Here is a 16,201-nt window from a genome sequence, read left to right as displayed (position 1 = left end):
AGAAATTATACGATAATAAGAAAATAGCCATGTTTGAAATTATCATCTGTGAATTCTTTATGCAAAGACTATTTACGGCTTGAAGGACCATTACCAAGTTACTTCTTTAACTCTCAGTGCTGCATTTATTGTTTTTAACCACGACCATATAAGTGCTTACTGTCATCAAGGAAGTTTCCTGTCACAGTTTGACTCGGAATTGGCAATTGAACCAGCAACAGTGATGCTCTTGATCCCCTTCCTTCACCCTCCTCCCCAGGTAGGGAAGGAGGGAGAGAATTAAGGAGAGACACTTTCTGGATTGAAGACTAAACTAGACAGCTTTCATTAAACATCAATGATAAAATAAAATATGGACAATTATATACAAGTATGTTCAGGAATGTGCAAAACCCTATTGCCTCCCCCAGCAACTTCCACGACACTCTCCTCAGTTATGAGCAGTTCTGAAATGTCCCGGAGCTGCCAGAGAGAGCAGCAGAGCAGACAGGAGCTGAGGGGAGAGTGATGAGGGTCAGGAGTGCATGGGCCTGGGGATCAGTGGTGATGGATGGATGGAGTCGTCCCTGGACGCTGGCAATGAACAGAAGAGAAGGGACGAAGAAGACGGAAGGAAGTTGTCTTCTGTGATCTCTGAGCTTCCTCTGAGCTTACTTAGATACATGGAATGGAATATCTCTGGCCAGTTTTGCCATCTGTCTAGTCCACTTATCCCTATGGGAGGGTTACAGATTCGACTCTTCTGCTTTGGTAACCTCTGAGGCTGCAGATTCAACAAGTACAGTGAAGTGACCTTCAAGTCCCAGCAGTAACACAAACATTCCAGCATTATCAGCCCAGGAGCTGGAAAACTTGCTACTAGTTAAAAGAGAACTTACTGAAGAAAAAAAAAATCAGTAGAAGGAAAATTAGTTTCATCCTGGCTCAAACCAGGACATTCCACCCCATAAATATTACACATAGGCTCTATATTTTACCAGCTGCCAAATTAAGGATTATCTCCCAGAGTCAGATTACTTTAGGGGAGATATTTTACTTCACCATCCTTCTTCATCACACACCAAGTATGTCCAGGTCTCTGAGAAAAAGCAACTCCCTGGACAGGTTTACCTTTACTCAAAACAGGAAAAACCCAAACACCCAAACCCAAGAGATTCCTTTCACATGTCACAGGGACTTTATCCCCATCTACTGTATGTAGAAGGTCTGACCAAGCAAGACCAGCCCAATTGATGAATCCCTGGGTGTTAACTAACAAGATGGCTTTTGCCAAATTTTTGTCCCAATTTTTACAAGTTCCACCACCCATTGCTTTCAGGATAGCTTATAACAGACCATTGTACCTTTTCATTTTCCCTGAGGCTTGTGCATAGTATATGGTATAGTATATCCACTCAAATACCACTTTTTTTGGCCCAGTCAGTCACAAGACTGTTTTTGAAATGAGTCCCATTGTCTGACACAGTTTTTTCTGGAGTACCATGTTTCCACAAGATTTGCTTCTCAAGGCCCAGGATAGTATTCTGAGCTGTGGCATGAGGCACAGGATATGTTTCCAACCATCCTGTACTTTTTTCCACCGTTGTAAGCACATAGTGCTTGCCCTGGTGGGTCTGAGGCAGTGTGATGTAGTCCATTTGCCAGGCCTCCCCATAACTGTACTTTGACCACCTCCCCTCATACCACAAAGGTTTCAACCATTTCACCTGCTTAATTGCAGCATACGTCTCACAGTCGTGGATCACCTGCACAATAGTGTCCATGGTTAAGTCCACCCCCCTGTCACGAGCCCATTTGTATGTTACATCTCTGCCCTGATGACCTGAAGTGTCATGGGCCCATCGAGCCAGAAGGAGCTCACCCTTATGTTCCCAGCCTAAGTCTATTTGGAACACTTGAGCAGCCTCATCAGCTCGTTGATTGTGTTGGTGTTCCTCAGCGGCTCGACTCAGAGGCACATGTGCATCTACATGACACACTTTTACTACCAGTTTCTCTATCCAAGCTGCAATGTCTTTCCACAGGTCAGCAACCCAAACAGGTTTACCTTTTCACTGCCAGTTGTTCTGCTGCCACTGCTTTAGCCAACCCCACGAGGCATTTGCTGCCATCCAAGAGTCAGTGTAGAGATAGACTCTTGGCCACCCCTCTTGCTCAGCAATGTCCAAAGCCAGTTGGATGTTTTTTACCTCTGCAAACTGACTTGATTCACCTTCTCCTTCAGGTACTTGTGCAACCAGTTGTGTAGGACTCCACACGGCAGCTTTCCACTTCCTGTGGTTCCCTACAAGACGACAGGAGCCATCAGTGAAAAGAGCAAATTGTTCCTCAGTCTCTGGTAGATGATCATATGGTGGAGCTTCTTGAGCCTGTCTCACCACTTGTGGTAGCATTCCAAAGTGTGTGCCTTCTGGCCAGTTTGTAATTGCCTCTACAATGTATGGACGTTTAGGCTTCCTAGTTATGCTCACCGGGTAATTAAAGCAGTCCACTGACTCCAAGTCACATCAGTGGCATGATGGACAGGAGAAAGGTTACTCTGGAACATGAATCTCAGCACCGGTAATCTGGGCGCCAGGAGGAGCTGTGCTTCAGTGCTGATCACTTCCGAAGTGGCTCTAACTCCTTCATATGCTGCAAGTATCTCCTTTTCAGTTCATGTGTAGTTGGCTTCAGAATCTCTGTAGCTCTGGCTCCAGAATCCCAGGGATCGACCTCGAGTCTCCCCTGGTGCTTTCTGCCAGATTTTCCAGTTGGCACCGTTGTGTCCGGCTGCGGTGTAGAGCACATTCTTGATGTCTGGCCCTGTTCAAACTGGTCCAAGGGCCATTGCCTGCACAATCCCCTTTTTAATCTGCTCAAAAGCTTTCTGTTGGTCAGGACCCCCTTTAAAGTAACTCTTCTTTTGGGTCACCTCATAGAGAGATTTCACAATTACACTGTAACATGGAATTGTTCTCCAGAAACCACAGTCCCTAAAAAGGTTTGAGTGTCCTTTTTAGTAGATGGTGGGGCCATAGCTGTGATTTTGTTAATCACACCCATTGAAATCTGGCAACATCCATCTTGCCACCCGATTCCCAGGAACTGGCTCCCTTAGGCTTGCTTCTTTTTACAGCAAAACCAGCATCCAGAAGAATTTGGATGATCTTTTTAACTTTCTTGAAGACTTCTTCTAGTGTTTCACCCCACACAATGATGTCATTGATGTATTGTAGGTGTTCTGGAGCTCCACCCTTCTCCAGTGCAGCATGGATCAGTCCATGGCAAATGGTTGAGCTGTGTTTCCACCCTTGGAGCAGTGGGTTCCAGGCATACTGGCCTCCCCTCCAGGTGAAAGCAAACTGTGGCCTGCACTCTGGTGCCAGAGGAATAGAGAAAAAGGCATGAGCAATGTCAGTAGTGGCAACACCACCTGGCAACTTTCAACTCCAGTTCATACTGAAGTTCTAGCATATCTGGCAGAGCAGCACTGAGTGGTGGTGTAACCTCATTCAGGCCAAGATAGTCCACTATCAGCCTCCACTTGCCATCAGGCTTTCTCACTGGCCAAACAGGACTGTTGAAGGGTGAATGAGTCCTGCTGATCACTCCTTGGCTCTCCAATTGCCGTATCAGCTTATGGATGGGGACCACAGAGTCTCTGTTGGTGTGATATTGTCATCTATACACCATTGAAGAGGCAATTGGCACCTGCTGGTCTTCAGCCTTCAGCAACCCCACTAATTAAGGGTCATTTGAAAGGCCAGGCAAAGTGTGCAGCTCTTCAACATCCTCAGTCTCTACAGCCGTTATATCAAAGGCCCACCAGTACCCTTTCGGGTCACAGAAATATCCTTTTTTGAGATAGTCTATCCAAGGATGCATGGAGCATCTGGGCCAGTCACCATAGATGCATTTGTCACTTTTTACCAGTGAGGCTCACATCATCCTCCAAAACAGTCAGTTCTTGAGATCCCCCTGTCACTCCAGAAATAATGGTGGATTCTGTCCCTTTATGATTCAATGGCATTAAGGTGCACTGTGCACCAGTGTCCACCAGGGCTTTATGCTTTTGTGGTTCTAATGTTCCAGGCCACCGGATCCATCCAGTCCAGTAAATTCAGTTGTCCCTCTCCACCCCCTGGCTGGAGGCAGGGCACCTGTAATGTTGAGTATTTGATGTTGGTGCACCATCCCGGTTGAAGGAACAGTTGCTGGAGACTGGTGCAGCCTTCTTCCTGGAAGAATTGTTGCCTGCATTTGTACTCTTTAGCAGTTCTCATACGTGTATCTGGAGAATAGCAGTGGGTTTATTGTCCCAGGTTCTTTTTAATAATTATGCAAGAAATCCCACAGGTGGCATCAAAGTAGGTCTCATCTCTCTTGCTGCTGTCTCGTAGCAGGACATCTCATCTTAATGGATGCAACACATGACTAATTGTCTCTAGGGAGATCCTGGGGTTTATCTTCACATCTGTTTGGCATCTTATGCCTTCTGTCAGTCATTTTTTTCAATGGCTGAGATGTGGAACTGATGGGAATCAGAGATCATGTCCCCATACTGTCGTGCTTTCAAAGCCAATTAATGCATTGTTGGTCTTTCATAGTCAATACATCCATGAAAGAGAATATATGAGCTGGTGCTGCTGGCACAGCCTGCACAAACCTCTGAAGCATGGGCATGTTGCACAGGATGTCATCAGGATTTGTAATCCCATTGTTATCATAGATCACTCTCACACAGCTAATTCTCTCAAATACGCAACAGCTCTCTCAAGAGTGGGTATTCTGCTTCAGCACCAGTCAATATCTGTGCTGATACACACGTATGTGTGTATCTCTCCCTTACAGCTGAAAGAAGTCAGTCCCACAGCGTGGTAGCTCCTGTCTTACTACCAAGTGCTCTATCAATACCAGCATCTCTGGCCAGGGATCCCAACTGCCTGGCTTCTCTTTCATCAGCATCATAGGTTTCAGCCCCACTATCAAAGCATCGCAGCAAGCAGGGAAGAGGTGGCTTACCTTCATTGTGGGTAAAGGCCATTCTCATGAGGTGCAGTTCATTTAGAGAGAAAGGTTGGACAAGATCATTGTCATATGCTTGAGAAGGGCTTGCTCCTCCATCTGCTTGAGAAGGGCCTGAGGCTTTATCTGGTTTAGAAGAGTCTGCTCCTTCAATTAGGTGTTTTAACATCCCTTTCAAAAAGGGCTCCTCTACTGTTAAATGTATTCTTGTGGTTTCAGATGGTTCTTGCTTTGCTTTGCTCTTAGTTACATGATTAACTTCTGTTCATTTGGATCGAATGGGAGTGGCTTTAGTCTTAGCAGTAGTGGTGGCAGCAACCTTGCCTGTGGGGAAGCAGATTGTGATCAGCTCTGCACATCCACAGTACATTATAGCATTCAGCAGAAGCATCCCTACTGAAGCAATGGCATTTAGATCAAAAGCTGGGACATTCAGTTTGATAGAAAACTGAAAGGTCACCTTTGATTTTTTCTAAATCTTAATCCCCCTAATCTTAAGTGTTGTGGAGCTGGCAGGTTGATGAGTCCAAAGTGAGGAGGGGAGAGGTAAATGAGAAGGGTTTTTTGGTGTGTGGTAAATAAAAGAGTTAGGAGAAGTGAAGAAGGCAAGAAAGATGTAGTATTTCTATGACAGGATAATGATTGGTTTACCTACACAAATTACAATTGTTGATTTCTTAGTAGAATGTAGAATGCAAAATTAAATGGAATAACAATAAGGGTGCAAAATGAAGAAGATAAACTAGGCTACACTCTGCCGCATGTAACATCTACTAAGGAGAAAGAAAATATTTGTTGTATTATTATATATAATATTGTGGTCTTTGTGCTCCTTAAGACATGTTTTCAAATTACTTGAAGAGCAGAAGGAGAAAAATCAAAGCACTAAATGTGGTGGGGGAGTTGTTTAGAAAGAAGATAAGAAAAAGGGGGAAAAACACAACAGCACACATGTTAAGGATATTTATTGTGTCCATTTTGCCTCACTAAAACCAGCTAGATCCAATAGATAAGCGCTAAAAAAAACCCAATAAATGCTTTTTCTTGTCCAGAAGAGTTTCCAAATGTTGATAATAGAATAGTGATTAATCTTTTATTTAGGATACTGTGATAAACATGAACACTATTAATAAGAGTTGTTAAAGTAAATAACCTGAAAACATTGACATTGAAATGGATTGTGCTCATAAAATAAAAGTGCACCTAACTTGGATTGTGTATTGATTATGTTTTGTTTCCGAGCACAAATCCATCTCAAGAACAGCTGAGGGCCTGGGGGTGATGTAAGTCAGTGACACCTTACGCACAATAAATATTCTCACCCACATCCTGGAAATACGCTGAGATGCCAGAAATCTGTAATACAGTTTCAAAAAAAAGACAGCTTATTCCCATGGGTGATAGTTTTTCTCTCCAGTAATAATAAAAAGCTTGGTCCAGTTGACCTTAAAAATGTTGTGCATCGCATGTGTTTGTCTCTGATACAAACTAAAAGCTATATGTATCAGAATTCAGTATCACTTATGGTGTGAAATGCCACCAAGATAGGAATGTCATGTAACTTTACTATGCCATCTAGGAAAGAAAGAATTGGTTAAAGAAGCAAAATGAACAAGTTTCAAGGTGAAAGAAAAATTGTCTCCAGCAGACATGTGGAAAAGGTCTACAGATATTGTTGCAGAAATGTCTAACCACTCTAGCAATTATTACTACCATCTTACTGCACAAGGATCACTGCATGTGAAGCTGCATGGTGACCTATTTCAGAAAGTCAAAGTGGCTAGAAAGCAATAATTTTTTAGTGGAGCTGGTTTTTCACTGTTATGGCAGAAAAGAGGATGGGATTACAGCAGCTTTAAATCTGGTTAGTTTAAGCCACTGTGAAACCACCTGCATGAGAGGTATACATCCCATTACCTTAGGTTGCTCAAAGATGATCCAACCTGGCCTTGAACACTTCCAGGGATGAGGAACCCACAATCTCCCTGGGTAACCTGTTCTTGTGTCTCACCACCCTCACACTTCAGAATTTCTTCCTAATGTCTAACCTAAATCTCCCCTCTTCGAATTTAAAGCCACTAAGCCTCGTTCTATTGCTACATGTCTTTTTATAAAGTCCCTCATCAGCTTTCCTGCAGGCTGCCTTCAGATACTGAAAGGCTTCTATCAGGTCTCCCTGGAGCCTTCCCTTCTCCAGGCTGAACAACCCCAACTCTCTCTGCCTATCTTCATAGGAAAGGTGCTGCAGCCCTCTGACCATCTTTGTGGCCCTTCTCTGGACTCGCTCCAACAGGTCTACGTCCTCCTTGTGGTGGGGGCTCCAGAACTGGACACAGTACTCCAGGTGTGGTCTCACAAGAGCAGAGTAGAGCAGGAGAATCACCTCCCTTGACCTGCTGGCCATGCGTCTTGTGATGCAGCCCAGGACACAGTTGGCTTTCTGGGCTGCAAGTGCACACTGGTGGCTCACACTGAGCTTTTCATCAACCAGCACCCCCAAGTGCTTTTCCTCAAGGCTGTTCTTGTTCTCTGCCCAACCTGCATTTGTGTTTGGGATTGCCCCAACCAAGGAGCAGGTCCTGGCACTTGGCCTTATTGAACTTCATGAGGTTAGCATGAGCCCACCTCTCAGGTCTGTAAAGGTCCCTCTGGATGGCATCCCTTCCCTCCAGTGTGTTGATCACACCGTACAGTTAGGTATCATCAGCAGACTTATTGAGGATGCACACAATTCCACTGGCCTTGTCGTTAAACATGTCGTTATTCATGGCCATGATGTTAAACAGCACTGGTCCCATTACTGACCCCTGAGGAACACCGCCCACCACTGTCCTCCATCTGGACATCAAGCCATTGTCCGCTACTATTTGAGTTGGACCATCCAGCTGACTCCTTCTCCACTGAGTGGTTGTGGGGAATGGCCCATCTTCCCCACATATGACTACATAAAATGCCTTTTGAGCCAGCAGGCACTATGGGCAAAATGGCTGCTACCCCTGACTTCTTGCTGACTGTTAAAGGACATACACAAGGGCAAGCCTGCCTATTTGATTGACAGATCCAAAGGCAGGAAAATGGATACAAAGTTGCAAACTACACCTAGCAGTCCCCTGCGAGGGACTAAACTACCGCTGCACATCAGCTAAGACACTGTGTCGCCCTCTGCGTTGGCAGGTGAGACGGGTAGCCGTGCTGAAGGAGAGAGTGCTCAGATAAACCGCCTCACACTGGACTCTCTCAGGAAAAGAGTAAGGCTGTATACTCTACTCCCCTTGCTCCTCCCCTTACTGGTGGTCCTGGTTCCTCCAACTTACACTCACACACATTGCCACCTCTAAAAGAGGATTTTTCGTCGGGCTCGACCTCCTTCCTCTTACTCCCTTGATCCTTGCACCCCTCCTCAGGAGTGTACATTGTTAATTAATAAGGGCATATTACTTTTGAATTATTTCCCTGATATATCCCTCAACTTATCTTTCCTGTATCATTGTCCCTTAATTTGGCTTTTCCCCTAACAAACTGGTTAATTTTTAAATTTAAATACTGGTGTCAATAATACAGTCTGTGAGGGCAGTATCTTAGTTTCCACTCTAAAATACAGTCCAGCAGTGGCCATTCCTCTGTGAGAGGTGACTGCCATGCACAAGCCTCAGACCCTTTAAAATCAAACCTCTCAATAAGAGAGGGAGTCGTGTACACATCCTAACTTCTGGCGGCCTGCTACTGACATCAGACTGCAACAGTGGTTCATCCATCTAATCCACATCTTTCCAATTTAGATTTTGAACTCTCTGCACAAGTCCAGGTATATGACATCAGTTGTTCTACCCTTTTCCAACAATGCTGTTACCCCATCATAAAAGGCCACCAAATCTGTCAGGCATGATTAGGCCTTGGTGAAGTTACATTGGTTGCCACCAACCACCTCCATATTTTCCATGTGCCTTGGCAGAGCTTTCAGGAGGATCTGCTCCATGATCTTGCCAGGCACAGAGGTGGCACTGACTGGCCTGCAGCTCCTCATGTTTTCCTTTTTTCTCTTTTTGAAAATGGGGGTTATGTTTTCCCCTTTTCCAGTCAGTGGGAACTTCGCCAGACTGCAAAGACTTTTCAAATATGAGGGACCGAGCTTTGCAACTTCACTGGCCAGCTTCTTCAGGAGTCATGGATGAATCCCATCAGGTCCCATGGACTTGTGCACCTTCAGGTCCTTCAGATGGTCATGAACCTACAGTGGGGAGATCTTCCTTTTCCCCATCCTTGCCTTGGCCTTCTCTGTCTCTGACGGTATGGCCAGAGCCCTTGTCAATGAAGACTGAGACTACAAAAATAACCTGGGTGAAGGAAAATGAAAAAGCAGAGACAATTAGTAAGTAAAATATAGCTAAAGATACAGACTTCTTCCAAGTGGTGTGATCAGGAGTTCAATTCATATCCTTCTGAAACAAATTTGTTCTGCTTGAATCCTAAGCCTGACTAATATTACCATGACTTCAAGTAAATTAACCGATGTTAGGCACCTTCTTTCATAAAACACAAATTAAAGGACTTGTTCAGGTATACCCAGGGGGGCAGCACTTTGGAACATATTTAGAAGACTTAGTGAATTTAAGTTATCTCCTGGGTTGCAAAGTGTAGGCTAGAACTTTTAAGTGCTGGGTTCAGGCAAAAATTCGCATTAGTGAGCACACAGGCTAGCAGGTCTGCTACAGACAGGAAGAAGAAAGATATCTCCCACCTCTAATCAATCACGCAACTGTAAGAAAGTCTGTGTACTGCTCCTCATTGGAAAGGAGGAGCTACTGGTGTTGGAAATCCTGGAAAAGCATGGGGGGGGGTGGGGGGGTGGAAAGAGAGACTACCCAATAGTAACAAATTATGGTAATATTAACACATAAATGCCTTTCTGGCAAAAGGGTCTTCACAGCCAAGTACAAGTATGTGTGTATTATTTAATTAATCTAAAACAGCATTACCTGCTCCAGAATGTAGCAACCACAAGAACGTCTGACATGCTGGGTTGTATGTAACTGTGAAGAGAACAGAGGGGCTGTGCATCTGCAAACGGAACCAGTTTTACAATCTTGATAGTACTGTTGGTAACATTCTCTAGCACTGAGTCAGATAATTAATTTATGCTAATGCTCATTCTATAATATGTTCACAGTTATTTACTTTTGATAGATAAAACAAGCTATAACAAATATACTTAATATAAGAACAGTCCTACCCTGAAAGCAGTCTTGCAGAATATGATTGAATCATAGAATGGTTAAGGTTAGAAAGGACCTTAAAGATCATCAGGTTCCAACCTCCTTGCTATGAGCAGGGACACCTCTCACTGGACCAGGTTGCACAAAGATTTATCCAAGCTGGCCTTCAACACCTTCAGGGAGGGGGTGTCAACCATCTTCTTACTGAAGCAGAGACTTGGAGGAATGCCAGGAAATTGTGTTCTTACGTAAAATGTTTTAAGATTTTGGGCCTTAACCTGCAAAGAAAACTGTGCATGTGCAATGTGATCAATATTTAAATCAGAAACTGTCACAACAGTAACTAACCATGCAAGAGTTGCCACAAGGAATGGAAGATCTGGATGTTCTGTCTCAATTATCTTACTGAAAGAACAGGTAGCTCTTGGTAACTCCTGTACTAATGGCTAAACCAACTTACTGGACTTACGGGAATACTACGTTATTTTCATTTGTTAACATAAATTGAATACTATTGTTGATGATACTAAAGATTAAAAATTAATAAGTTTCAAAATGAAATTATGTACATGACTCAAAGCAGCAGCTTGGAAAGATATTTTCTACCAGAATAAAACCATTTTCTATCCATTATTTCTTACAGAGGTGTAGGAAGGAGAGGAAAAAAAGGGGAGGATGAAAGTCCCTGTATCTCTGTGAATAATTTAGGAACTTGAAGAGGGATACTTGGATAGCAAAAATAGATAAATTTTACTAGTAGCTGCCCTCTTTATTAATGTTTAGATTTTTGGGTGGTTAATAATTGAGTGAATTTGTGGCTTTTTTTTCCCCCCTATCTTCTCTCTCTCCTTTTTTCCCTGAGCATTTATTGTGTATCTCCAATCAGACAAAGTGTGATAGTTTGTAAGAGAGATTCTGTAAACAGAAAGGGATGTTAATTTTTTTTCTCTTTTATTTATATTTAGATGTGGTCGCATTATTAAAGGCTTTACAAATTATGTGGATCATATTGACTTTAAAGGCAAAAATTATATATTTACATATCCATATCGACATATGGGAGTATTGCAACCTGCTCTAAAACCCACTGAAAACTGATGATGTTTTATACAACTAACACCTAGTGTGTATCTGAATTCATAAGGACCTGGTCTTGTCTCCTGCTTGCTGCAGGTAACTGCTTTAGTCCACAATTTCTGCATAAAGATTATCCCCTCTGGTTGGACAAGGTGGTGGCTTTTTACTCTTTCTTTCGTTAGGATTAAAAAACGCCTAAGAGTAATAAAATCTTTTTTACTAGGGTCTCAACTATCCTTGGTAAAGTGTTTTGATATTAAATATCTTCAATTTAAAACAGTTACCTTCATTCTGACTTTCGTTTAAACTTCAGTTCATTGATCTTGCAACATTCTTGTCTATCACAACAAAATACTCTTCCTTAAGCTGATTTAGTGGGTCAATAAGGAACTTAGTGTAATATAGGCTTCTTGTAAAACTCTGAAGTTGTTTTCTTGTCTGAGCGATTCCTGGTGCATTTTTTTTTAATTCTAAGGGGGGAAATTATGTTCTGCTATCCACCACTGATATTTTGGGGTACTTTCCTAAATGGCTTTTGGGAGCTGGGGTAGTGTATTTGCCTCATCTAGCCTTTGCTGCTCCTGGACAGCAAGCTGCTGTGCAAGGCAGCTCATCTCACAACCCACAACACAGATCCAGGCAAACCCAGAACCCAGCTAAAGGGTGGCAGGTACATTGGCTGCCCACCCTCCTCTTGAGTGCTAAGGCAACCAGCTTTACTCACCCTGGAAGAACAACCATGACCTAAGTTACAGGCCCAAGAGATCTCAGGCTGACTGCCTGTGGCTCAGACATTGGTTCCTGGGCAACGTAACTGTTCAAGCTTGAATTTCTTTGACAGCTACTGTAACCACCTTCTTCTAGTAAACCCACACAAGACTCACTTCCTGCAAACTTCCCTTCTTTGATGAACAAACTGGTTTTATCCTGATCTTAACCTCTTCCACTCCGGCAGGGTGCTAAGTATCTTCAAGTCCCAACGCTTGGTGCGAGATGTCAGTCAGCAGTCACCCCACAGTCCGCCTTCAGAGCGGCGGGGTGTGCTGCTGAGGAGCAGGCGGGGAAGTTGTTTCCTCTTTCCAGCCGAGCGCTTCGCTACCGCGTTGCGTTGTTCGCAGCACGCCCTCTCCCACAGCGGCTACTTTCCTTTAACCCTCGGGTAACATTCAGACATACGACGTAAGATGACTTCTTTCTTGTAGGGGTTTGCTTGGGTTTTCTGGCTGTTTGTTTTTTTGTTTTGCCTCATGGGTTGTTTGGTTGTTTTTTCTTCCCCTGACAACGGAAAAAACGTTAATCAAACGGCTCAATCGGTTTGCAACCAGCGGGCGTTAGTTCTGGGACGGGAAGAGGAGCAGCTCCCAGCCAGGTAATGGTCCCAGCAGTAGCGTCCCAAGCCGGGAAGGGGTACGCCCCGGTACTGCTTGTAACCGCGTACCTAGACTAAAAAATCCGTTTCTTTGTCGCTGGGCTGTGATTTTACACGGAGAACCCTCGAGCAGACATAAAAACCAAGCTGCGCAGGACACTACCCGACGAAGGAAACGGGGCTTGCGGCCGCGCCGCTTGGCCGTGGCCCCGCCGGGCAGGGCGCGCCCGGCCCCGCGCCTTCGCACGGAGGCGGGAGGTGGGAGGCGGGAGGTGGGAGGTGATGGCTGCAGCCCGCGGGCCCCGCCGGCCCCTCCCGCCCCGCGCCCCGCGCCGCTCCCCGGCCGCGGCGCTGGCTCCTCCTCCCGCCGCCGGGTCCCAGGGCGCAGGGATGACGTCACACCCGGGGTTTCCATCGGACCGCGGGAGGGGGAGGCTGCGCGGAGCGGCGTGATGGCGGCGGCGGGCAGGACCTGAGACGCGGTGGCGGACGAGAGCGGCGCAGAACCCGCCCTGGTTTCCCGTGCGCCCTTCCCCGCCCGGTGCGGGGCCTCATTATTCGAGCCGGCGAGGCTGGCGGGCGAGCCCACGCGGGGGGCTGGGAGGATCCGGCGGCCAGCGGGAGGAAGGGCGGCCCAGGCCCTGCTGCGGCCGCGGGAGCAGCCCCCGACCCTGGGCCGCGGCACGAACCTCCCCGTGGGGCGTAGCACAATCTGGGACGGCCCTGGGAGGGCCGGGCCGGGCCAGGCACGCACAGGTAGGTAGAGGCCCGCCATGGCTGCTCTCCCGTTCGCCGGCCGAGAGTTGGGGGCTTCTGAGGATGAGGGGGCTGGAGGGAGCGGGGTGGCGAGCAGTGGTGAGGAAGCGGGGCCCGGGGCCTGCAGCCGGCCAGGGAGGGCTGGATGCGCGACGCGGGCCTGGGTTCTCGGGCCTTCTCGCCGTTTTCTGCGGAGGGTGGTAGCTGCGAGGGCCGAGGTCGGCGCGGGATCGAGCCTCTCTCGGAGGCTCCTGCGGGGGGAGCCAGTGTCGAGCCTCTCGGGAGGCAGGAGAGCGGCCGCGGTTCTCCTCTGGCCATGGGGGGCGCCGGGGACAGCGGCAGCCTTGGAGACGCTGCCAGGGAGCCTTGGCCGGGAGCGGCGCCTGTGCAGGCCGCGCAGCTACCGGAGCGCCCGCTCTGGACGGGAGGCAGGCCTGGGTCGGGCTTCTGCGGGAGCTCCCTGGGGACAGGCAGAGGGGGGCGGTGGGAGCGACCAGGGCTCGGGGTGCGATCGCCGCAGAGCGTTAAGCGGGCGGCAGAGAGTGGGTGACGTCGCTCTTGGGGATGTTGCCCGGGGTTCCAGAGGTTGCCGAGGCCGGAGGCGAGGGGTGTTTGTCCTGCGGGGGAGCAGGCGGCCGGGAGCCTCGTGTCGGGCGGCCGCTGTCGCCACGGTGTGGGTCCCCGACCTCGCTTCGCTGCCCCCAGGGTTGCAGAGCTCCTGCCTATCGCTTTACCCTCCCTCATCGGCTTTGTTTGGAGGCCGGAGTGGCCCGGGTGCCTGAGCGCGAGACATTGCTCATTCTGGACCGACGCTGCCGCCGCGCTGAGGTCTGGGTAAGGCAGCTGCACGTTAGGGGAGGGCACCTCGCGGCAGGCAGCCGGCGGGCGAGCCCCTCGGAGCTTCGTGTCGCTAAATCTCTGACAGGCACTGCCCCTTAACAGACTAGGAGTGAGCTGATACTTGCAATACATTTATTTACCTTAAGCCTAGACTTTCTCTGGCTGCATCGAATGTGATGTGATTTGAAAGGCTTTTATAGTGAAATAATGAGTACTGCATCTGTGGGATCTTGCTGGTTTGATTTTAGTTGAAACAGTTCTTTTGAATGAGATAGACTGTATCTTCCTGCCTCTTTCCACAGCTGCATGTAAACATGATGTGTGTGTCTGGAAATGCTTCCATATTTTTATATTTTGCACGTGAAATACATTTTACTGAGCAGATCTTACCAGAACATTATTATTTGTGGTTTTAATTTCAGTTTTCAGGTAAGCAGTTTGTCTTGAAAATTTAGATCTACTTTGTTCTAAATCAGTACTATGGCAAAAGTAAAGCCATGAGGTCTAGTGCATATATGCAGTAAGCTGTTCTTTTTACCCAACAATGCTGAAGGAATGTGATTTCCCTAACATTTACTATTCTGCAAGTTCATCATTCATCAGAAATTGCCATCTTCATAGCAGCATCAATGAAAAGCTGCATAAAGAAGCCTAGTGGCCTGTATGCTGGAACCCAGAACAGTAGAACAAAAACCGGACAGGTCTCTCCTGTCATGAGTTTGTGTCTTTCGTTTCGTTCTTTCAGGTATTATAAGTGTAACTTATGAAAAGATCTCTTCTTCTCTTGAGAAGAGTTCTTTCTCGTTTTCACAGACATCAGGAAAGATTTTTTTTTTCAAATAAGGGAATGCTGATAAAATAATCGACCATAAGCAGATAATGCAAAGAGCTATTTTTCAGATAAAAACATTACATCAAATGTAATGCCCCCTTTCAGTGTTATTAAAAGATTATTAAAATATTTTTATTTTAAAATATACTTTCAAATTGTGTCAACATTTTTCTTTACTGTTTTAGGTATTTTGGGAGTAAGCGTGAAAACCCCAAGTGAACAATAGTGCACGCACCTGGAAAACATACGGAGTACCAAGAAGTGGTTTACTGATACCCACCTTGTAACCAGAGTGGACTTTTGTTTATCTTTTAAACTTCTTAATATTTACAATGAATGGGCACAGTGATGAAGAAAGCTTAAGAAACAGTAGTGGAGAGTCAAGGTAAGCGCTTACTTATTTCAGTTATTCTTGGCTATTCTTCTATATTTTGTTTACTAAAATTGGTTTCTATTTGAACCTAGTGCCAAAGCTTACTGGTTAGCAAGCAGACCATAGTTAAGAGGACTGGACATGCTTTGTCACAGGTGCTTACTCTGCTGGTTATGTTCACAACTCTTCCGCCAAGAATTTTAATGATCTTGTACATGCCTTACATAATAAAGCTACATAATAAGTAGTCTTGAAACTATATTATCATGCAAGAAAGTTGTATTGCAAGAAAAAAACTGGTGTCAAAATCTGAAATATTGGATTAGAATGTAAAATAAATCTACTGTCCAAAAAGTGCAAGGCACACCTGCCTGATTTGTGTTGTATAAAACCATAACCAGACTCTCTCTAAAGGGAGAGCAGCAGGCTGTTCATTTTAGTTTTTCCTGTAGAGTACTTTGTGATTCTTCTTTCTTTAGAGCTGTCAGAGCACTATTACTAAAAGTGTTAACCTTTGTTTTCTGAAGTGGAAATTCAGTTTTCAGCTATTGTTTAATTAAAAAAAAAAAAATCAGTCCTCTAATGTTGAATGCTAGTCTTCTAGCTTGTGCAGTGGTCACATCTTTGGAAGAGCCTCATTAGAATTTTCGTACACCCAAGCAGGGTGACATCTAGTTTGTAGGGTTGGAATTAAATTCACATTCTAGAACAATGCTAACTTGCAAAAATTCCCT

General features: G+C 45.8%; 1 protein-coding gene across 4 annotated transcripts in view; it reads left to right on the top strand.

The window, feature by feature from the left end:
- The first annotated feature begins 13,095 nt into the window (after positions 1-13,095).
- Positions 13,096-16,201, top strand: part of CHD1 (chromodomain helicase DNA binding protein 1) — a 51,212-nt gene continuing 48,106 nt past the window's right edge. For all 4 annotated transcript variants that reach the window (XM_051643634.1, XM_051643635.1, XM_051643633.1 and 1 more), the window contains exons 1-2: positions 13,096-13,422; positions 15,280-15,479. In XM_051643634.1, the coding sequence (XP_051499594.1) occupies positions 15,427-15,479 (53 nt within the window). In that variant the 5' untranslated portion in view covers positions 13,096-13,422; positions 15,280-15,426. The remainder of the gene's footprint in view (positions 13,423-15,279; positions 15,480-16,201) is intronic.

Source organism: Apus apus, chromosome Z, assembly GCF_020740795.1.
Source record: "Apus apus isolate bApuApu2 chromosome Z, bApuApu2.pri.cur, whole genome shotgun sequence".
NCBI classification, from domain to species: domain Eukaryota; kingdom Metazoa; phylum Chordata; class Aves; order Apodiformes; family Apodidae; genus Apus; species Apus apus.
The sequence above is the reverse complement of the archived record's forward strand: the minus strand, read 5'-3'. Positions and strand labels throughout refer to the sequence as shown.